This window comes from Heteronotia binoei, chromosome 2 (genome assembly GCF_032191835.1).
Source record: "Heteronotia binoei isolate CCM8104 ecotype False Entrance Well chromosome 2, APGP_CSIRO_Hbin_v1, whole genome shotgun sequence".
Lineage (NCBI taxonomy): Eukaryota > Metazoa > Chordata > Lepidosauria > Squamata > Gekkonidae > Heteronotia > Heteronotia binoei.
Genome location: NC_083224.1, coordinates 61,129,615 through 61,154,347, shown reverse-complemented (window position 1 = coordinate 61,154,347; position 24,733 = coordinate 61,129,615). Strand labels below are relative to the sequence as shown.

General features: G+C 43.5%; 1 protein-coding gene across 1 annotated transcript in view; it reads left to right on the top strand.

Annotated features, from left to right (window-relative positions):
- Nucleotides 1-24,733, top strand: part of LOC132566283 (uncharacterized) — a 53,601-nt gene that overhangs the window by 27,519 nt on the left and 1,349 nt on the right. The window contains exons 2-5 of the mRNA XM_060231162.1: nt 17,207-17,324; nt 20,279-20,338; nt 21,254-21,415; nt 24,484-24,568. Of these exons, the coding sequence (XP_060087145.1) occupies nt 17,207-17,324; nt 20,279-20,338; nt 21,254-21,415; nt 24,484-24,568 (425 nt within the window). The remainder of the gene's footprint in view (nt 1-17,206; nt 17,325-20,278; nt 20,339-21,253; nt 21,416-24,483; nt 24,569-24,733) is intronic.

The following is a 24,733-nucleotide window of genomic DNA, read 5'->3' as shown; positions in this document are numbered from 1 at the left end:
ATAATTTTATCTAAAAACGGTAAATTAGAAACCGGTCGGTAATTTGCCAGTTCGGCCGGATCTGCTGTACGTTTTTTCAGGAGGGGGCGGACCAAAGCCTCTTTCAGAGGTGATGGAAAACGCCCCTCCGAGAGGGATCTATTTATTATGTCCCGTAAAGGACATCTAAGCTCCCTCTGGCAAGCTTTAATCAACCAGGAGGGGCAAGGGTCCAAATCGCAAGTTGTTGGGCGCGCAGCAGAGAGAATTCCGTCGACTTCCTCCAGGCTGAGTGGGTCAAACCGGCCCAACTCTAAACCCGAAGACAGGCGCGGAGCCTCAAGTTCCCGTACTGCATCCAATGTGATAGGCAGGTCTTGGCGGAGCGACGTGATTTTATCTGCAAAGTATTTCGCAAAAGCCTCACAGCCTATCTCTAATTCCCTAACATTTGGTTTGCCTTGAGGCAATGTAGTAAGGTCTCCAATTATTCTAAATAATTGTGCCGGGCGCGAATTTGCAGATGCAATCTTGGCTGCAAAGTAATCTTTCTTTGCAGCCTTGACTGCCATCTCATAAGACTTCATAAACGTTCTATAAGATGTTCTCGTCGCTTCGTCCCGAGTATGCCGCCACTGCCTCTCTAGTCGTCTGAGCCCCTGTTTCAGCCGGCGTAGCTCCAGGGTATACCATGGAGCCAGCCTCCTGCGAGGGCGCAGAGGACGTCGAGGTGCGATCTCGTCGATAGCCCTGGTTAGTCGGCCTTGCCAGGCCTCCACCAGGTCATCGAGGGAATCGCCAGGGGGCCAGGGATCCCCCAGTGCCCTTTGGAACCGTTCCGGGTCCATCAGGCTCCGGGGGCGAGCCAAAATAGGCTCTCTGCCCATACAGGGTTGAGGTGGCATCCCCACACGGGCCTTGAGGGCTAGGTGATCCGACCATGGTACCGCTTCTACCGCGATATCGTTCACCGAAATCCCGGACGCGAAGATCAGGTCTAACGTGTGCCCGGCCTGGTGCGTGGGTGTCGTAACAAATTGAGAGAGTCCCAGTGTCGCCATGGAAGACACTAGGGATGCGAAAGAACTTTTGCACCTTAGGTTGGTTGAGCTTGAACTGAGATCTGCTAGAGCTAGTCTATCTGCGCACATTTTCTTAGGGAAGCAAGCCGAAGTACTGTCCCCAGCCAGGTATCTTTTCAACATCACTATCCCAAAATATCAGATAGCTTTCTCAAAAGCACGACTCAACGCACTTTTCTCTTCGGTGCTTTTGGGACGTTACGCTGGGTACCCATATCTGGAAAGATTGTGCCCCTGTAATTGCAATGAGGTCGAAACAACTCTCCACATCGTTTTGCGGTGCCCTAATTACAATGACTTGAGGGCAAGATTAATCTCTCCAATTCTCGGGTCCTTGGCGGGCAGGCCGGAGGATAAGCAGATTGCCTTCCTCCTGTCTGACGCTCATTCTGATGTTTCATCTAAGATTGCCCGTTTCTGTTATGTTGCTCAGTTGGAAAGGAGGGAAATTGAGAGTGTAAATCTTGGTTATGAGTTTTAACAATATGTGCAATAGTTGGCGTCAGGAATTTTGTGTAAGAGGTGATGGGTTTGTTTTTATGATTTTGTTTTTATTTGTATTAAGCTGGTCGGATGACCATGAATAAAGTACTACTACTACTTCTCTCTTACATGGAAAATAACAAAAACCGCTTTTTGGTATAAAAAAATGGTTTTGGCTTTTACTCAGCGTAAACTCTAGGAAAACTACAGGAGCTATGAATTGGCAATTGAGGCTATTCAACCAAAGAAATTTTTTTTATTATTTCGAAGTATCGCTATTACGCAAGAAATGAGATGTTTTAAAAAAAAATGGCCGTGCGGGCACTTTTGGGAAGCACCACGAACGGCTGATGATTGGCCAGGCCAGCTGCGTACATGATTTGAATTGCACGCCCCAAGGGGATGGATGGAGTGGGAGGACTGAAAGGCAGAGGGTGCTGCCCACAAAGCAGTCGATGCGGTATGGGATGAATTTCCCACAACAAACTCTGCGGAGTGGATCCGGTGTGGATCCGCAGGTTTTAGGAAACTCCGCTAACATGCGCATCCAGATACTGCGGGGTGAAACTGCTGAAGCCCCGGATCAAACCGTGACCGCGGATCAACATGTGCGAAATCGAGCAAAAGATCCAGAGGTAAATGGGATGCCACCCCGGAGTAAACGCTAATGCGAAAACGCCCAGAGTGACTGCTGCAAGGTCACCCAGCAAGCTTCATGACAAAGCTAGATGACCCTGGAGGTCCCTTCCAACTATATGATTCTATGAGAGTAGGAATTTGAACCCTTTTGTCTAATAATCTTGCTTGGAAACAGATACACATGACAGCTGAAATGCAACCTTGTGCACAGCCTGCCATTTCCAACCCAGAGATGTGGCTAAGTTTGCATTGTTATCAAAAATTATATTGGGTCAATTGTCGGGACATTTGACCAAAAGAATAAACAGCCTCTTTGCCTTTAGACTGCTGCAAAGCAGGTTATTAGGCAGAAAATGAATTCACCACTCAGAGGTAAAGAATGGACTTTGGCAATTTCAAGGGAGGAGCATTCTGGCAGGGAGACTATCAGAGTGGGTGTGTCGCTGCATAACAGAGAGGCCTGCCTTGCATCAGTAAAACAGATGGAGGGTATGTAAGGCAAATGTGGGGCACGTCTTTCATAGAATCACAGAATTGGAAGGGACCTCTAGGGTCATCTAGTCCAACCCCCTGCACAATGCAGGAAACTCACAAACACCTCCCCCTAAATTAACAGGATCTTCATTGCTGTCAGATGGCCATCTAGCCTCTGTTTAAAAACCTCCAAGGAAAGAGAGTCCACCACCTCCTGAGAAAGCCTGTACCACTGAGGAATCGCTCTAACGGTCAGGAAGTTCTTTGTTACACACTGCTAACATTATCAGAAGTGATGACAATTTTCTGAGGAGGAAAACAGCCATTGACCTTGCTAATCCCTGTGAAGACTCCTTGCCTGCCTTTTTCCTTCCTGAGATTTAGGGGAAATGATTAAACCACTGTGAAAATGGAATCATCCCTTAGGGAATGATGTTGAGAACCTGCCAGTGGTTCAGCTTGCCCCAGCACTGTCAGGGTAGGATTGTTCTTTGATAGGGACATAAATCAGTGCCTCTGCTAAATCTCCAGATGATGGAGTCTGTGTGGTTCTTGGGAAGTTTTGTTTTTTAAAAAAACCAACCTCTGTGTTTGAATAGCCACATTGTCTGGGCAATTGATTGTACCATTCCTTTAAAAATAGTTGAAGAAATAATTGGAAACATGAGTGTAGTATCTGGGCAGGAAGGGCATAGGTTGTCTGTGGCAATCTGAAGGTTTCTTTGTAAAGGATTCTCAAGGGAAAGGACCAACCCAGATGCAGTGTTGCGTTGGCTGTAGTCAGTGGGCTGGAAGAGGACCATCGTGGCAATTAATGGGGATCTTGTATGATAATCACTAAGCTCTGCTTTTACTGACAATCAACCACTGAATGTTGATTTGTTACATTCATTCTGTTACATTCATACAGTCATTCTGTACTGTTTTTATGCTTTCCAACAGAAATCTTAAGTAACAAGAGTTAAGCCTGATCAGGGCTTTTTTGGTAGAAAGAGCCCAGCAGGAACTCATTTGCATATGAGGCCACACCACCTGATGTCACCATTGTTTAACATAGGGCTTTTTGTAGGAAAAGCCCAGCAGGGATTCATTTGCATATTAGGCTACACCCACTGACGCCAAGCCACCTGGAACTGCGTTCCTGTGCATTCCTGCTCAAAAAAAGCCCTGTGCCTGATTATCTATTTGTAATATTCTAGTTGATTTCCTGTGAGTTTTACTGTGCATGAGTTTTATTGTGCAGAATGCACTTCCCAGTTTGCCAGGACTTCTCTGTTCATTTAAATGTATGTGCATGCATGGAACAGCAACATTGCTGAAATCCATGGGGAGACCTGCATGCAAAGAAACACTGCATGAATGCATGTGTTGGAGTGTATGGGCAGCTCTAGATGGAGTATTGTGTATTTGCTTTTAATCTGGTCTAGCCTCTGCAATTTAGGTCTCATAAGAACATAAGAGAAGCCATGTTGGATCAGGCCAGTGGCCCATCCAGTCCAACACTCTGTCACACAGTGGCCAAAACCCCGCCAGGTGCCATCAGGAGGTCCACCAGTGGGGCCAGGACACTTGAAGCCCTCCAGAAGGTCTCTTCTGGCATGATTACCATGCTCACAGAATTCTTTTCTAAAATAATTATTCTCTAAATTACATCAGAATTGTGCTCTCATAAATGTCACAAGATTTGGACAAAATCCTGCTTTATTGTGCTTGTGGATTTGGCATTTTGTTTTGTCATGTTTCTGAATGTATGCATCTGTGGGATCTCTTTAAACACTTTAGCACCATAGATTATTGGAATTCAATCTCATTTCTAAATTTCCTTTTGCTTGGTTGAAATGTGTGATGTGTATTATCTGCCTCCTGTTGCTTATGTGACAAAATGAGATTTTTTTTAAAAAAAAAAGTAGCACAGTTAAGCTTGGTTCTCATAAATACAAAGGATGGATGAATAGGATGTATAATCCTCTCCCCATATTTCTCATCCGCCTGCTGAAGTAAGAACATAAGAACATAAGAGAAGCCATGTTGGATCAGGCCAACGGCCCATCAAGTCCAACACTCTGTGTCACACAGTGGCAAAAAATGTTATATACACACATACACTGTGGCTAATAGCCACTGGTGGACCTGTGCTCCATACACTGTGGCTAATAGCCACTGATGGACCTGTGCTCCATATTTTTATCTAAACCCCTCTTGAAGGTGGCTATACTTGTGGCCGCCACCACCTCCTGTGGCAGTGAATTCCACATGTTAATCACCCTTTGGGTGAAGAAGTACTTCCTTTTATCCGTCTTAACCTGTCTGCTCAGCAATTTCATCGAATGCCCACGAGTTCTTGTATTGTGAGAAAGGGAGAAAAGTACTTCTTTCTCTACTTTCTCCATTCCATGCATTATCTTGTAAACCTCTATCATGTCACCCCGCAGTCGACGTTTCTCCAAGCTAAAGAGTCCCAAGCGTTTCAACCTTTCTTCATAGGGAAAGTGCTCCAGCCCTTTAATCATTCTAGTTGCCCTTCTCTGCACCTTCTCTAAAGCTATAATATCCTTTTTGAGGTGCGGCGACCAGAACTGCACACAGTACTCCAAATGAGACCGCACCATCGATTTATACAGGGGCATTATGATACTGGCTGATTTGTTTTCAATTCCCTTCCTAATAATTCCCAGCATGGCATTGGCCTTTTTTATTGCAAACGCACACTGTCTTGACACTTTCAGTGAGTTATCTATCATGACCCCAAGATCTCTCTCTTGATCAGTCTCTGCCAGTTCACACCCCATCAACTTGTATTTGTAGCTGGGATTCTTAGCCCCAATGTGCATTACTTTGCACTTGGCCACATTGAACCGCATCTGCCACGTTGACGCCCACTCACCCAGCCTCAACAGATCCCTTTGGAGTTCCTCACAATCCTCTCTGGTTCTCACCACCCTGAACAATTTAGTGTCATCCGCAAACTTGGCCACTTCACTGCTCACTCCGAACTCTAAATCATTTATGAACAAGTTAAAAAGCATGGGACCCAGTACCGAGCCCTGCGGCACCCCACTGCTTACCGTCCTCCACTGCGAAGACTGCCCATTTATACTCACTCTCTGCTTCCTATTACTCAGCCAGTTTTTGATCCACAAGAGGACCTGTCCTTTTACTCCATGATTCTCAAGCTTTCTAAGGAGCCTTTGATGAGGAACTTTATCAAAAGCTTTCTGGAAGTCAAGGTAAACAACATCTATCGGGTCTCCTTTGTCCACATGTTTGTTCACCCCCTCAAAGAAATGCAATAGGTTAGTGAGGCAAGATCTTCCCTTGCAGAACCCATGCTGAGTCTTCCTCAATAACCCGTGTTCATCAATGTGCCTACTCATTCTCATAAGTACATCCATAACTGAAGGTGCTGCAGACTTTGAAGACAAAGCAGGCCCATAGCTATGGAGGGGCCGGGGGGCCAGGCCACTCTATTTAAAAACCCCTTCCCTATGTAGGACCCCTCGGTTGGAGGGCTTCCAGGACCAGCGAGAGAGGGGGAGCAGCTAGAGAGAGAACAGGAGAGTGGCAGAGAGAGGGGGCAGTGAGGGGGAGAGCGGGAGAGCAGTACAGAGAGAGGGGGCATCGAGAGAATGAATGGGAGAGCAGCAGAGAGAGAGGGGAGCAGCGAGGGGGAGAGGAGACAGAGAGAGCAGCGAGAGAGAGAGGGGGGACAGTGAGAGAGTGGCAGCAAGACAGAAAGCAGGACAGCGACAGTGATGAGGGAGAGTGAGAGTAAGAGAGCAACAGCCAGAGAGAGAGTGCAAGAGAGAGCTGGGGCCGGGCAGGCTGGCTGCTGGAGGGAAGAAGCAGCCAAGCCCCTACCCCCCGCCAATTTTTTTTAGCTTCCAGGCCCCTCCACCCAAAATTTTCTGGCTACAGGGCTGAGCAAAAGTGTCCAATAGATATGAACCGGTCACCTCTTGGGTTTAGTGGTGAACAACTCAAATGCCTGCTGAACAGGTTTGTGTTGGGGTTTTGATAAACTGCACATGCATAAAAATGCTGATCCAAGCAGATTGGTAGCATGTTTCTGTTGCAGTGCTGAAAGGCAGACACCTGCGGTGAGGCTCGTCAAGCTCAAGCATATCCTGATTGTCACCCTCATGCAGTAACAGCCAAAGAAGATCTTAATGCTGAAGAGAAGAGGCCTTCATTTCACACAAGATTCACTTTGGAGGAACAGAACTGCATTGTCAGCTTTCCCATCTTCTAGGCATCGGGAACAACTAGATATTCAGAGTTCTGTTCTTAAGATTGCCTCTGGTGCGGGGATGCATAGATATTCAGTGGGAATACATACAGATCTCAAGCCTCTGGAGACTAGTAGCCTTTGGCGGGGGAGGGCGGGATATAAGAATAAAATTATTATTATTATTATTATTATTATTATTATTATTATTATTATTATTATTATTATTATTATTATTATTATTATTATTATCTTACTCATGATGTGGAGCTGCCTTCTATGGAGTTAGGCCTTTGGTTTCCCTAGCCTGTTTCTGTTCTCATTGGCTGCTGTTCTCCAAAGTTTCTGCCTTGAATAGAAATCTTGCCTTCCACTTTCACCTTTTCTCTTTAGTAACCACCTAGATTTTACACCATGGTTACCTTTTCAGCTAGCACTTCTTCTTAATGCTGACGTCCCTGGTATCTGGATAAGGACAATATTCATGTCTATTCAAGAGATATACCTGATATATATTGTACAGTGGAGCTTTTGAACAATCATTTTTAAATTCAGATGTTAGTGATTTCAGTTTGTTTTTCTTCTACATGGCAAAATATGCTTGACTTTAGTTTTTTCAGTTTAAAGGTAATCTGTTTCATTCTTTTTGTACCAATACTGAAAAGATTGTAAAGTAGCCTTTCCCAATACCTACCCTGAATGTAATTTATTTTTTAAAACAACAACAACAGTGTTGGTGAATAGCAGAAACTTCTTCCTTCCCAGTTCATGCACTTTAAAGTGTGTTGATAGTGCCATTGGTGACTATGGAGTGTACTCATTTCTTTTGGCCCTCTATTATTTGAGTGGAAACGCTATAGGTGGACAAAAGAAATGCAGGTACATAGTGGGTTAAAGGCTTTTGTAAGATTTTTGGAAAAGTGGGATAGAAATATTCTAAATAAACCATTCCACTCTTCTTATTTAGCAGTAGCACCTCTTGTGTTGGAGGAAGTCTCCTTCATCAGAGGAGGGGGTTGAGAATTGATAAGTCATGTGCGACTGTTAGAGAGAACATAAAATCGTAGAGTTGGGGCCATGAATTTTATTACAGGGGCCAGGAAGGCAGATCACAGGTTACAGGGTGACGAAGATGGTGAAGGGTCTGGAGACCAAGTCCTATGAAGAAAAATTGAAGGAGCAGGGCATGTTTAGTCTGGAGAGGAGGCAGCTGAGAAGTGATATGATCGCCATCTTCAAGTACTTGAAGGGCTGTCATATAGAGGATGGTATGGAATTTTTTGCTGTGGTCTCAGAAGGTAGGACCAGAACCAATGCATTGAAATTAAATGAAAAAAGTTTCTGGCTCAACATTAGGAAGAACTTCCTGACCATTAGAGCAGTTCCTCAGTGGAACAGGCTTTCTCATGAGGTGGTGGGCTCTCTTTCCTTGGAGGTTTTTAAACATAGGCTGGATGGCCATCTGACAGCAATGAAGATCCTGTGAATTTAGGCGGAGGTATTTGTGAGTTTCTTGCATTGCGCGGGGGGTTGGAGTCCAGGGGGATGACCCTGGAAGTCTCTTTTACAACTGATCTCCAGCTGGCAGAGATCAGCTCCCCTGGAGAAAATGGCTGCTTTAAATAATGAACTCTATGGCACTGTACCATGCTGAGACCCTCCCCTCTTCAAACCCCACCCTCTCCTGAATCCACCCCCAAAGCCTCCAGGTATTTTCCAACATTTTCAACCAGGCAACCCTAAATTTAGCCCAATCAAGAAATGTAACTGGAAGGGAGAGGACTAATTATTTTGTTGTCTGCCAAAGCATATCAGGACTGGAGCAACAGCTACATGTGGTCTGTCTGTATCTTAGCCTTTTGCCAATGTGTTAAAAAGGCTGAATGTAATAAATAGATTAATTTGCAACGATGGCTGATTTCAGGCACATATGGACAGCAAGATCAATTCCTAATGTCGCAGAAGTCAGCGAGGCTGGCAAACATGAGGGAATCTAAAAGTGATATAAATGTCACGAAGACTAGAAATTATGATAGGGCAGGTACTAAAATTATTTATGATTCAGGATGGGAAGTGCTGCAGGTGGCTTTGGTAAGTAGACAGAGGTTCTCCCTGGTGAATTTGCAGACTGATCTGTTGATTAATAGGCTGGGAAGCGTAAATCATTTCCTGAGAAAGAGGTAGATAATGCTGGTCTCCTTTTGTTGTTCAGTTTCAACTGGTGCAAATCCAAGCCTTTAAAGCAAAGATAATGGCAAGGGAACGGTTTTCCGCCTTAGACATTAGTGAAGGCCAGCAGGCTCCTGTCAGTCTCTTTTATTGGCAGATCAGGTATCCCCAGATGGTCCAAGGGGCCGTCTGCGACATGTTTATCTTCATGACACTGAATGGATTGCCTTAGGCTAGTCATGTGCTTTTTAGATTCATTCAGCATATTTTTTCAGGCACATCTCATTTTACATTATGTAGCCTTGAACTTCTCTCTTTTCATCTAGCAGCGGGGTTTTTTGTGTGGTTTGAAGAGCATATGCCCCGTTTGTGGCCCAAATGAATCTTTGCTGATCAGGCCTGAGAGGGGAAAATCCACAGTGAGAGCACATAGTGCATAGCTTGCACCAGGAGCCTAACTGATGACATCTTTATGCCCTGTGAGGGCCTATTCTGTATCCCACGGTTCCACAAAGATCTTGGACAATGCTCCTTAGTGCAGAGGAGCTAGAGGTAGCTGGGACAAAGTGTATCTTATTCTTCATGGAAGGAATGGTTTGCATCCATGAAAAACTTTCTCGTGTGAATGATGTCATTAGTCACAGGCAAAAAAAAATTCTAATTCTGTACCATAATAGGAGCATGAACACGATATCATTAAAGTATATCCAACTCCATGATCTTTTGTCACAACTAGGTGCATCCTTGAGAAGTATTTGGGCTTACGTTTCACAGACAATAGCCTTTTGCACAGAACTGCTTTTGAAACTGAAGGGAATTTTCAAAACTGATATGTGATGCAGCATCCGGGGCAGGTGGAAGTCAGGAGTTTCATATTGGTCTTATAACAAATAAATCCTGTTTATTGGCAGCCTCTACCTGATGCTAATGGTGTGAAAGAACAGCATAATTGCCTATATGAAGGCAGAAAAAGTTGTTACAGTGACATATATCTGATATCGAACAGTGTTCTTGTAACATCTAATTCTGCCTTGAGTAAGTCTGATTAGACTCATGAACATGTGAAGGCTTATACTGAGCTGGACCATTAGTCTGCCAAGGTTAGCACTGTTTGACTGGTAGCAGCAGCTCTTGTGGATCAAAAACTGGCTAATTAAGTGGGAAAATAGAACTGAAAACTGTAGAAGAACTGAGTTACAAATATGATTGGTTTCAAATGCAAAAAATAAAGGGTTTGGTGGAGAATGATATTAAAACTGAAGGAATAAGGAAAGAGCAAACAGAAATGGAAAGAGTTCTGCTTGGAGATAATGAGAAATTAATTTCAAAAGTATATAAATTACTTTTACAATGGTCTACAGAAGATGAAGTAGTGAAATCTCAAATGATAAAATGGGCAATTAATGTAAACAAAGAAATAAAGATGGGATCTTGGGAATATCTGTGGAAGAATTCTATGAAACTCGCAACATGTCATAGTATTAAAGAACTGTTTTAAGATGATGTATAGATGGTATATGACTCCAAAAAAATTAGCAAAGATGAACAACAAGATGCCAGATAGGTGTTGGAAATGTAAAAAGCATGAAGGCTCTTTCTACCATATGTGGTGGACTTGTGAAAGGGCTAAAATGTTTTGGCACATGATTCAGCAAGAGATTTCTAAGATTTTGGGATATGAATTCAACAAAGTGGCAGAGACTTTTCTGCTGGGATTACAAATGGAAAAATTTCCAAAAGAAGATAGAACTTTAATATGGTACTTGCTCTCAGCTGCTAGGGCATTGTATGCGCAGCTGTGGAAGCAAGAAAAAATACCAGAGAAATGGGATTGGATTACAAAAGTTATGTCATGGAGTGAAATGGACAAATTAACAAGAAAACTAAGAGACTATGATTTGGAACTTTTTAAGTTGGAGTGGAAGAAATTCAGAAGATACGTAGAAAAAGAGTGGAAAATAAAAGGACATTGGACAATCTTTGATGATGATTAAGATTTTTAAAATAAGAATATAACTTTTGGGTTTTTTTTTGTTTTTTCTTAATAGTTAAGGGTACCTTTAATATTTGCTTTCTTTAAGAAAATAACACTGGCGGGGGTCAAGTAACGGAGGGAGGGGTGGGGGAAAGGTAAGATATAGGGTAGAAAGATCTTTCTTTTATTTTAAGCTTTTATAAGTTGTAGATATAGTTCTGCTACCATATGTTACTAATAAAATTGTTTATACCAAAAAACTGGCTAATTAATAGGAAGCAGAGAGTGAGTATAAATGGGCAGTCTTCACAGTGGAGGACGGTAAGCAGTGGGGTGCCGCAGGGCTCAGTACTGGGTCCCATGCTCTTTAACTTGTTCATTAATGATTTGGAGTTGGGAGTAAGCAGTGAAGTGGCCAAGTTTGCAGATGACACTAAAGTGTTCAGGGTGGTGAGAACCAGAGAGGATTGTGAGGCACTCCAAAGGAATCTGTTGAGGGTGGGTGAGTGGGCGTCAACGTGGCAGATGAGGTTCAGTGTGGCCAAGTGCAAAGTAATGCACATTAGGGCCAAGAATCCCAGCTACAAATACAAGTTGATGGGGTGTGAACTGGCAGAGACTGACCAAGAGAGAGATCTTGGGGTCGTGGTAGATAACTCACTGAAAATGTCAAGACAATGTGTGATTGCAATAAAAAAGGCCAATGCCATGCTGGGAATTATTAGGAAGGGAATTGAAAACAAATCAGCCAGTATCATAATGCCCCTGTATAAATCGATGGTGCAGTCTCATTTGGAATACTGTGTACAATTCTGGTCACTGCACCTCAAAAAGGATATTATAGCATTGGAAAAAGTGCAGAAAAGGGCAACTAGAATGATTAAAAGTTTGGAACACTTTCCTTATGAAGAAAGGTTAAAACACTTGGGGCTCTTTAGCTTGGAGAAACGTCGACTGCGGGTTGACATGATAGAGGTTTACAAGATTATGCATGGGATCGAGAAAGAAGTCCTTTTCTACCTTTCTTACAATACAAGAACTTGTGGGCATTCAATGAAATTGCTGAGCAGTCAGGTTAAAATGGATAAAAGGAAGTACTTCTTCACTCAAAGGGTGATTAACATGTGGAATTCCCTGCCACAGGAGGTGGTGGCAACTACAAGCATAGCCAGCTTTAAGAGGGGATTGGATAAAAATATGGAGCAGAGGTCCATCAGTGGCTATTAGCCACAGTATGTGTGTGTGTATATATATGTGTGTGTGTGTTTGTGTGGCCACTGTGTGACACAGAGTGTTGGACTGGATGGGTCATTGGCCTGATTCAACATGGCTTCTCTTATGTTCTTCAGTGTCTCAGCCAGAAGTCTTCCACATTATCTTCTACCTGATTCTTTTTTTTAAAGCTGAGATGCTAGGGGTGGAATTTGGGGTCTTTTGCATACAAACAGATGCTCTGCACCTGAGTCTCAGCATCATGTGGCTTTAATATTTCCAGGGCAAGAAGCTCAGAGAAATGCAAACTGTCAATAACACAGCTGCAGAAATTAGATTTTTAAAAATCATGTCAATTTAAACAACTATATTTTCAGAGTGCTCTGTAACTTTATGGTAACATCCAAACCTGATAACATGGTTGCCTGCATACTTGTTAAAATATGTGAGAGAGTTTCCATATTGTAAAAGCACAGGCATAAAACAGGAAGGGCACTGAAGCAAACTTTCAGCAGAATGTTCAGTTCCTAACTCCTGCTGGGTAAAGAAATCCAAACAGCTCTTGGCATTCCTGAGGGAGTAGTCCCACTGAGGCTGCCCTTTCTCAGTGCCAGCAGCCGTATTTGTTTACCATCAACACCAGTACCCTTTCCACACTGCCAGCTCTAGTAAAAATTATTTCACTGCTAGCCTTGGGTGTGTGCATGGATTTTACAGGGAACCTATCATGTTGAGATTAGGTCCACAACCCCTGGGGCCACATCAACATAAACAGAAGTCAGGGACTGACTGTAGCATTGCCAACATCTGAGGCACCGCAGCTTCTGTATGCTGCCACTTTTAAAGGATGTTTGGGTGAACAGTATGAATGACCTCACTGATCTTTATCACCTCTTTATATAGTTATTTATAAAAGATGCCTGAGCCCACATAGCTGCTGCTTCAGCTTGGTATGGCCCTGGTATGCTTGGCTTTCTAGAAAGGTGTCAACGAGGTCAGCAATAAGGATATCCCTTGAATTAGTGATTTAAAAACTGTCATACTCTCCTATGGCTCACACACAAAAAAGAGAATCATGGAAAGGAAGCACAAATGTAAACAACAGGCTGCAAAGATAGCAAATAAAATCTTTACTGCCATGACTCAGACATTAGGTGGCATGAAGATATTACAGACAGTCTTTCCTACAGCTTTCCTAAGACAAGGGTTCTTTTTTCACCAAGGAGATTCCTTTAGGTAGGTCTAGATGATAAGAAAAGTTGACTTCTATTAATGCCATGGCTCAAATGAGTTCAATAAGGAATCCATCTGGGAATTTCAACATGCTATTAAACATTGATGGATTAATTCTTTAGAATAATGTTCAATTTAAGAAACAAACCAACAGAACAATTTTCTTTTTAGTATCCTATACAATATTGTCATGGAAATGTGCACACAAAACTATGTGACCAAGTCTAGATACAGATTGGACCCAATGGATTCCACAAATGGAAGGGGACAGGGGAGAGAACATTTTTCACTGAGCCATTCCTCCCAGTGTATTCTTTCAACTCCTCCTTCATGCTGTTCCAGGCTGTTTTTTTTGGGGGGGGGGGGGTATTTCTAGCTGCAGTGGGAGGACCAATGTGGGCAAATCCTGTTCTGCTGATGGAAATGCCTTAGATCAGTGAAAATTAGTGGTGGTTTGTGCCAGAATTCAGGTAGTATTCATAGATCCTTGTCCTGCTTCCATTTGGGTGGAAACAGTCCGGGCCATGGGACGGAAACAGTCCTGGTCGCCCTCATGGATGACCTCCGATGACAACTGGATCTCGGCGGCTCGGCGGTACTGCTGTTGCTAGACCTATCGGCTGCGTTCAATATGGTCGACCATCGGCTGCTGACCAGCCGCCTCGCCGACGCAGGAATTCGGGGGCTAGCCTTACAGTGGCTCTCCTCCTTTCTTGACGGTCGGGGACAAAGGGTGGCAATTGGGGGGGAGCTGTCTCAGAGGCACCCACTTCATTGTGGTGTGCCCCAGGGAGCAGTTCTCTCCCCGATGTTGTTTAACATCTTTATGCGCCCCCTTGCCCAGATTGCACGGAGGTATGGGCTGGGTTGTCATCAATACGCAGATGACACCCAGCTCTATCTATTGATGGACGGCCGGGCTGGTGATGTCCCTATAAATTTGGACCGGGCATTACAAGCCGTGGCTGACTGGCTCAGGCTGAGCGGGCTGAAGTTGAATCCGGCGAAGACTGAGGTCCTTTGCGTGGGCCGCGGCGGACCGGGAGGGGAGATTACCCTACCGGCTTTTGACGGTGCGCCACTGGTACCAGTGCGCAAAGTCAAGAGCCTGGGAGTGCTACTGGAATCCTCTCTATCAATGGAGGCCCAGATAGCCGCCACTGCTAGATCCGCCTTCTTCCATCTCAAGAGGGCGAGGCAGCTGGCTCCCTTCTTGGAGCGCAGCGACCTAGCAACTGTGATCCACGCAACGGTCACTTCGAGACTAGACTACTGCAATGCCCTCTACATGGGGCTGCCCTTATACCGAACACGGAGACTTCAGGTAGTCCAGAACGCGGCGGCCAGGCTGCTGGAGGGACTACCACGGTGGGAACCTGCGCGGCCTGGGCTGCGGGATCTGCATTGGCTGCCGGTTGTGTACCGTGTTCGCTATAAAGTGCTGGTTATTACCTTTAAAGCCCTATATGGCCGAGGACCTGCCTACCTAAGGGACCGCCTCTCCCCATATGTGCCCCAGAGAGTACTGAGATCTAGCTCTCAGAACTTACTAACAATCCCTGGGCCAAGAGATGCTAGGTTGAAGGCTACTAGGGAGCAGGCCTTCTCAGTGATGGCCCCTCGTTGGTGGAACCACCTTCCAGAGATGGTGCGAGCCCTGCGGGACCTGAACCAATTCCGCAGGGCTTGCAAAACATTTCTTTTCCAGCTTGCTTTCAAGATAGAACCCGATTAATCTGACGTGTGGACATCTAGCCATCTTGTGGATATTATGATTACAGTTTTTTAGCACCCATTTTATACATTTTATCTATTCTAAATAATTTATTATGTAATTGATATATTTAAAATTGTTTACATTGTTTTACATGAATCATGGGATCTCCATGTCTGTTAGCCGCCCTGAGCCCGCCTCGGCGGGGGAGGGCGGGATATAAAAATAAAGTTGTTATTATTATTATTATTATTATTATTATTATTATTATTATTATTATTATTACACAAGTTGTTATCATTTTTCTCACAAGATTCGAGTGGTGGACTTTAATCTGGATTTGATTCCCTACTTCACATAAAACTTGTGGGGTGTCCTTGGACTAGTCACAGTTCTCTCAGAACTCTCTCAGCCCCACTTTCCTCACAAGGTGCCTGTTGTGGGGGAGGGACCTTGAGACTCCTTTGGGTAGAGTAAGGAAAGGAAAGGTCCCCTGTGCAAGCACCAGTCGTTTCCGACTCTGGGGTGATGTTGCTGTCACAACGTTTTCACAACAGACTTTTTATGGGGTGGTTTGCCATTGCCTTCCCCAGGCTTTTACACTCCCCCCCCCCCCAGCAAGCTGGGTAGTCATTTTACTGACCTCGGAAGAATGGAAGGCTGAGTCAACCTTGGGCCGGCTACCTGAATCCAGTTTCCGCCAGAATCGAACTCAGGTCATGAGCAGAGAGTTCAGATCACAGTATCGCAGTGGGGTATAAAAACCACTGTTCTTTTCCCAGATTGTTGGAAGAGGTATGACAGAGCTGTTGTTAGGCATGTTACCACTACACTGAACTATACTGTTCTAATGGCAGCACCTACAGTCACCCCGCTGCCCAAGCTGGGTGCTTCATGACTCAAGCAAAGGGAGTGTTGTCATTCTGACAGCAGCTGGTTCTGGAGATGGGACCATGAAATTGAGACTGGGAACACCTGCCATCTTCCACATCTCAAGTAGTAGGGCTTTGTTGGTTGTCTCCAGAGCAGCCTCCAGCATCAGGTGACTAGTTGTATCAGTTGCTGTGCATAATTTGATGAAGATAATGAAAGTTGCACTGTAGTGTGTAATCCAGGAAGTCAGGTGGTGGATAAGGGTGACTAAAATCTTCTCCATATCCTCCTTCACTTCCTATGATCATTTTTGGTGCATCCCTGCTTACGTACATTTATGGTTGTACTCTTATTTTTGCTTGTGTATTGTATTCAGCTGAACAGTCAAGAAAATTAAGAATAGCCAGTGCTCAGAGAAAAAGATTAAGAGCTGGTACTCATAATCATTGTATACATTACTCACAGATCTTAGCAGGCCAACTGCCTGGCTATGACCAACAACTTTCACCGATGATATGGGGTGCAAAATTAACATTTATGACACCAGTGCAAGTGGTTTTGAAGGGTTTGCAGTGATGTTTAAGAAACCTGGATAGCCCAGGCAAACCCAATCTCATCAGATTTCAGAAGCTAAGCAGGGCTGACCCTGGGAAGTACTTGGATGGGAGACCTCCAAGGATTACCAGAGCTGGGATGCAAAGGCAGGCAATAGCAAACCAGCTCTGAACATCCAAGCCCCACTAGGGTTCACCAGAAGTCAACCATTATTTCCAGACCTGCATGCAAACACACATATGCACACACAAAAAATACCCCCCCCCCAAAAGAAACCTGATGGTCTTGTGAATTGGCTCACAGTTCAACTGCACAGTGCAATTCTGCCAGAGCGGTTCTAAAATACATTCCAAATGGCTTGCAATAAACAACTAGTGGGAGCATGCCTTCCATTAATTCAGGTTTCTCTTGCAATGCAAGACCTTAAAAGTATGCTGCTGGCCTGAGTTGCCTCAGAGTTTATGAGTATCCTTGTAGATATTCTCAGTATCTCCAGCCCATTCTTTGTGGGCTCCAAATAAGTGATGAAAACAGTGGGCTTGAGTAAACCAGGTTTCTGTTTATTGTAACTTCACTGTCTTGTTTCTTTCCAGTTCCTTTGGACATTTCCAAGCAAAGCAACATGGTGTTGCCTATGGGTCATCAAGAACATCAGCTGTGAGCCCCAGGTTGAGACAAGGGCTATGTTTGACCAGACTGTCTGTCACCAAGGTACTCAGCAATCATTATTAAACAACTTCATTCTGCAGCCTTGTAAATACCCTCAGATCATCTCTTTAATCCTGTGTTATGCAGGGATCCTGCTAGGAACCTTAGGTATGATGCATTGGCATTCTGGGAAGTGGATGGGGTAGGAGCAGGTGATGGGTGATTTTGACTTCTTGAACCTTTAAAAGTAATTGTTACCAAATGTGTTACCTGAAGTGTGTTTCAGTTTCCGTAAGAATTTCTCCATTCTTACGTGTTACGTAAGAATTTCTCCATTCTGTTCACACACTGATTGCTAATAGCTTTAAACCAGAATAGATAACTCTTTTACAAATCATTTGCATGTCTGTCCTCCAGCCGAAGAAGTCTTCCTTCAACCTAAGTTTCTTTTTCCTTGGATAAAGAGTCACTGAAGTTGGTGAAAGCCTTCTTAGGCTAGTTGAAAGTTGCTAGCTTTGCTCACTGGAGTGGTAAGAACATAGGATATAAATTTAATGTAATAAATAATAAATAGCAAAATGCAGTTTCTTTGGCTCAAAGGGTCTGTAATAACTGAATGTTGAATTTGCAAGCTATAAAGATTCTATAGCCTTACTAAAGAGAGTGTGACTTAACCGCACAGTTGATCAACTGGCAGGCTGCTGGGCTAATTGAAGAACAAAGTACTCCATTAATCGAAGTTTGAGCTAATCCCAGATTCAGAACCAGTGCTTGTTCAGTTATTGCTATGAATATGCATGGTCGTCACTTCAGAACACGAGAAAAGTGTTGGCAGTACTTGTGTTTTGTTATAAGGAAAGTAATGATGATCTCTAACCACCTGGTATATTGAACATGTGTTTTAGCTGACTGCCCAGACTTTCAGCATCAGGTGACTAGCTGTATCAATTGCTGTGCATAATTTGATGAACATAATGAAAGTTGCATTGTGGTGTATAATCCAGGCTCTAGGCCAGACAGTGGGTTTCTGTGTAGGCATGCTGTATTTTACAAAATTAATTTCTTTGGCAGCCTCTAGTCTCTTTGAGTAAATGCCTGTATGGACATTATTTAGGTGTCTTCATAAAAAGATACTAAGTTCAATTAATTTATACATGCATAAAACGTGGTCCCTTAGCTCTAAAAAGCAGTAAACAAAAGGAGAATGGAAGTTGAGAGCCAGTGTGATATATAGTGGTTAAGAGCGTTGGACTAGTATCTGGGAGACCCAAGCTAAACTCCCCATTTATGGCATGGAAGCTTACTGGGTAACCTTGAGTCAGTCACACCCTCCCAGCCTAACTTACCTCACAGGGCTTTGTGAGGATAAAATGGAGGAGAGGACCATAATATAAGCCATTTTAGGTCCCCATTGGGGAGAAAAGCAGGGTACAAATGAAATAAATACATTTTCTTGCACATCCTCTATTTTGAGACAGTCCTGAAACCCTGATTCTGTGAAGAATTGTGAGGTGATATTTTGGTTCTCAAAACAAATCAAACTAGGATGGGATGTCCAAGGTGGCACTGACAGCTTCATTAGAATCCATTGCATCATATCACTGCAGTGATGCTTTCTTGACTAGAGTCCAAGGTATCTATAGCCAGCAGCAATAGCTCACTGTCCAGCCTCAGACAACCACGTGGTGCCTCCAGGGGAATCTAATGTTTGTACCTGGCAGGGCTCCTCTCACATCATAAATGGTTACGTTATACTCAAGCTGGTGTTAAAGAGCAGAGTTGAAACCTCATCCATCCCAGCCCCAAATTGGCTTAGCATCTGTACAGGAAATCAGAGATCACTAGGCCATCTTGAGGTCTCTGTGCTTTCACACAAGGGCCAGTGAATAAGCATGTTTTCTGAATAATTGTTCACAGTGTTTCTGTGGATTCATTGCCAACATACTGGGTCTCTTCAGTATAACAAAAGACTATCCTCACACAGGGTCCCAAGGAAGTGCTGGTCTGGATATGAGCGCAGATTTGACTCTAGCAAACTTTCTCCTCATGGGACTGTCTGTGTCACACTACAGTTCAAGAATGTTTGTGAAGCTGAAACTATAAAATAAAGAGTGCTGTATTATAGTTCCTGCATTGGCAGTCCTTAAGATTTCTGCTTGTATTTTATAAAAGCAAAATATTTAGAAAGCCCCCTGATCACTTCCCATTCAAACACACGAAATTACTGTAACTTTCCTATAATCTAAGGGACAGTGAGCCTGAACCAATGGCTTCTATAGTCTATAGTAGCTCCAGTACAGGAGAAGGAATGTTCATAGATTTGGTTATGGAGTAGTATCAGGCTGAACCTTGTGCCTGTCCTGGGTTGCATAAGAGTAGCCATGCTGAATCAGACCAAATGGTCCTTCTATTCTAGTACTTTGTTTATAGCAATGGCCAGTCATAGGGAAGCCTGCAGGCAGGGCCAATTGGCAATATACTTGCCTTCTTCCCTAGCTCTGAAGATTAGAGTCAAAACCACACCGTTGTATTGTAAGTGGCAGTATCTTATGCTTTGGATTGGTTTGTGACAAATATGGCAAAAAGCTTTGCCAGTGCTACCATTAATCTTGCTTTCTGAGCCTCTGAATGTGTTTACTGAAAAAAAATAGAAGGCTGGCTTAAACTCAGTTCATTTGCAACCCATATAATATTCACTGAGTTTAAGCCAGCCTTCTATTTTTTTTCAGGCTTTATTCTTGGATATCAATATGGTCTGTTGTGTGTCTGGAAATGTCAGCAGCTTAACAGCAACATTACAAACAAAGTGATCTGGTGTCTCCAGATGTTTCATATGAAACCTGTGAAACAGATGCAATAAACACACATGGCCAATTTTGTTGGTTTTCTATTCCCCACTTCTCTTGTGGTTCCTTTAAATTGGAGAACTATTACTTAACTAATATTACAAATTGAGTACAGGAAACTGAGACATGAAAGGTTTTAGAGTTTCAGTGACACTTTTTCCCTCTCCGCAGCTGAACCATCTGCTAACGGATCAGTTGGTAAGGAGTGGAGTTCCAGCAGTGGCCATTTCGGTAAGGGCACCTGTTGTCTGCCTTCCCTTCTTTTTATGTTATGATGCCCTTCTAGGGAAGAAATAACCATAAGTGGAGATGAGGAACTGGGGAATTGCCATGAAGTTAAGTGCTGGAGCATTCATCAGGGCATGCCTAGGTCTTGGATCTGCCCTAGATCACCTTAGTCTTCTACCTTTGCAACATGTTGTCAGATAATTAAACAATTTGTAGTGGATGTATCTTCTTTATTTCAACTGGTTATTCAATTAAATGTAAATATATTAGTACATTGTCCAAATATGTAGCTGTCTTTTTTTAGATAAGGGTTCAGAAATGTACAGTTTAATAGATAAATTCTACCATTCTGATTTCTTTTAAAAGCAACAAAATTGCAGCCTTAAATATGTAGCTCCACCAGTGAATCAAACAATGGAACCGCCCATATGTCTCAACAATTAATCACTGCTTTGATTTTGTTTTGTAAGATCATTTTGTTCATTACATAGGAATTCATCATGCTCCAGCAATTCTGAAGTGCTGCTTAATTGTAAACAATTAATAAATAATAGGAAAGAGTGTATTGCTTGATAGCTAGCAGTTATGCTTGGGCCAACACCACATAAAAGACTGAGGTTTGGTTCCAAGTTTGCAACTGGATTTGATTGGTGCCCTCCAGTTGATGGTTTGGGAACTACTGGGAGATGATAACTACATGGGTCTGTATCCTACCAGTCTGTTCCACCTACATGTTCCTCCAGTACCAGAAATATACCAGCAACAAAAAAAGAGTTTCCTCTGTAAGAATATAAGCCTCTTGCTTTCGGGAAAGTCTCCTTGCACCAGATCAAAACCACCAGTAAATAGGGCTGCCTGGGATTCAGACTATGAATTGGATAAATATTGTTCATCCTTGTTCTTGTTGCCTTTTAAAAGCCTTTTGGAACCTGGAAGACAGCATTTAAAAATGTCAGTCAGACTGGTATTGATACAGTGAAAGATGTTTTGGACTCCGGTTATGTCCCAATATTGCATGGTGACTGTGCACTGGACTTAGAACAGCACTGCTGCATTTTATCTGGAGATACCATCATAGAGGTAAGAGATGGGGAATGGGAAGGTACTTTTTCATGCACAACTGTAATAAGGTTGGGGTTTGCCTTAATGAAACATAGAAACAGAGCTGGAAGTGAACCCAAAGGTCATCTAGTACAGCCATCTGCACAGTGCCAGAAATTCATAGCTACCTCCCCCTCCACTCCCCCAGTGTCCCTTGCTCTATGCCCAGAAGAAGGCAAAAAGAACATAAGAGAAGCCATGTTGGATCAGGCCAGTGGCCCATCCAGTCCAACACTTTGTGTCACACAGTGGCCAATACACACATGTATACATACACACACAAATATATATATATACTGTGGCTAATAGCCACTGATGGACCTCTGCTCCATATTTCTATCCAATCCCCTCTTAAAGCTGGCTATGCTTGTAGCTGCCACCACCTCCTGTGGCAGTGAATTCCACATGTTAATCACCCGTTGGGTGAAGAAGTACTTACTTTTATCCATTTTAACCTGACTGCTCAGCAATTTCATTAAATGCCCATGAGTTCTTGTATTGTGAGAAAGGGAGAAAAGTACTTCTTTCTCTACTTTCTCCATCCCATGCATAATCTTGTAAACCTCTATCATGTCACCCCGCAGTCGACGTTTCTCCAAGCTAAAGAGCCCCAAACGTTTTAACCTTTCTTCATAGGGAAATATTCCAAGCCTTTAATCATTCTAGTTGCCCTTTTCTGGACTTTTTCCAATGCTATAATATCCTTTTTGAGGTGCGGTGACCAGAATTGTACACAGTATTCCAAATGAGACCGCACCATGGATTTATACAGGGGCATTATGATACTGGCTGATTTGTTTTCAATTCCCTTCCTAATAATTCCCAGCATGGCGTTGGCCTTTTTTATTGCAATCGCACACTGTCTTGACATTTTCAGTGAGTTATCTACCATGACCCCAATATCTCTCTCTTCGTCAGTCTCTGCCAGTTCACACCCCATCAACTTGTATTTGTAGCTGGGATTCTTGGCCCCAATGTGCATTACTTTGCACTTGGCCACACTGAACCTCATCTGCCACGTTGACGCCCACTCACCCAGCCTCAACAGTTCCCTTTGGAGTTCCTCACAGTCCTCTTTGGTTCTCACCACCCTGAACAATTTAGTGTCATCTGCAAACTTGGCCACTTCACTGCTTACTCCCAGCTCCAGATCATTAATCAACAAGTTAAGGAGCATGGGACCCAGTCAGATGGCCATCTAACCTCTGCTCCAAAGGAAAGCCTGTTCCACTGAGGAACTGTTCTGTCAGAAAGTTCTTCCTAATGTTTAGGTGAAAACTGTTGATTTAATTTCAACTCATTGATTGAATTTCAGCATGTAACATATATGCAAATAGTTTGAAGAAAACATCCTTGAGCTTTAGTCAAGTCTTATTTCTGTGATTCTTCTCTTTGGAATAGATAGAGAAATGGTCCTCCTTTCAGTAATTTATGTGAATTTTCAGATAGTAGAGTAAGACACAGGATGAATGATAAGGTCTTTGGGTTGTCAAGTTGCACAGTTAGAAGAGGGAGGCACATCTAAGTGATAAGAACCCATATGTCAAATCCCTGGAATCTCCATTTAAAGAATATGTAAGGAAATGCCCCTAAATTCCAGAACATTGTAGTCACCCATCAGGTTGCCAGATTGCCTGGAGACAGAGCTCTCACACATCTGCCAGAAGGACGTGGGTTTGTCTACCAGACTGGAAAGGACTTATGAGTACCAACAGCCACAATGCTAAAGCAGTGCTCCATGTCTCTGGAAGAACACCAGCAAGGAGAACGGATGGTTTCCAGCCGTTCAGGGCAAACGCCATCTCTATCTTGGAGCAGAAGAAAGCGTGCCGTTAGGAGCTATCCAGGCCATGCGGTTTTCAGCCTTGACCATAGAATCCACTTTGGGAGGCTAATACCAGCTATCTTCCAGTAGTGCCCAGACTCCTTTTCAGCATGGAGGGAAGCACACGTATGCAACAGATGTTACCCACCCATGGAACCATCAAGCTTATCCGGGCGTGGATCCTGCCAGACCGCCAAAGCATTTGTCCAAACAAACCCAGGACAAAGACTGGTAGCAAGAAGAACACAAGAAGAGGAAGACCATCTTCAGCCAGAGCCAAGTTCCTTTGTGTAAACCGGGTGTTACCTAGGCAATAATTTGGCCATCTATTGTCACCCTTTTAGATAAGTTTAATAATCTTAAATTTAATAATCTTAAGCACCCCTCCACCCCTAATTTCTCCCATTCTTCTCCCCAACTGTCATTTTGAAGCCTCCCCCTTGGCCCATGGTTACCTGAACGGCCAATCAGGTAATCTGGGCCCAAGCTTGTTCATTGATCAGTTATGGGTACCCAATTAGGTACCACCAATCAACTTGCTATTGGCTACTGCAGAAGTCCAGCCCTTATGGTCACTGCAGAGCCTCCCCTTTCTCCTCCCTCTTATCTCCCATTCCCTGAGGGTCTAAGGTAGTCTATTTAACCTCTGACCCAGCTCCACTCATGTGTGAGTCCAGCAGTACCCTATCTCTGCTGTCTAGATCCATCCCCGATTCTTGGCCAGTTGAGGGTCCCATTTCCCCCGTCCTCTTTCGTCGCCATTGGAGCCTTCCATGAAGACTACGATAGGTAATTATCACCCTGTTTGTCTACCCATGTGTTGTCTCTATATCTCTCTCTATTTTTCCTAGGACTGTATGTATGATTTTATGAGTATTTTATCTTGTATGTAAGCCTATATTTTTCTGGAATAAATTTTAATTGTTTTACTTAATTAGAGCCTCTAATATTTTAAGCATTAATTTCTGGACGTGGAATCCTGTATACATAGGTAAAAGATCCTGATTAAGCCAGGTGCCCACCTGACAATTCCCCAACCTCGTTTTGAGGGCATTTTGGCTTACAAATATCAGGCAGAAGCCACTTCCAGCCCCTTTCTTTGAGGCCTCGGAGAGTTACTACCAGTCTGAGAAGGTACTAACTACTACACTAGATAGACTAATGGTTTAACTCACTGTGAAGCAACTCCATGTACTCCCATATTAAATGTTTATTTTTACAGATTCTTGCTCAGAAATTCTCTCCTAGACGAGTGGTGTTTCTCACAGACGTGAGTGGAGTATACAGCTGTCCACCTGACAAACCAGGTACACAATAAGTAGCTGTATGTTTCAGGACTGTGTTTCAGTCTGTTTTACCAGTTTCTTTTGAACAGCAATATTAAAAGGAGTTGAGAGAGAGACCAGGTTTCTGTGGTGTTTAAAAGGAAAGTAGGAATATTAATATTCAATCAAGTTGACACAAAGAAGTCC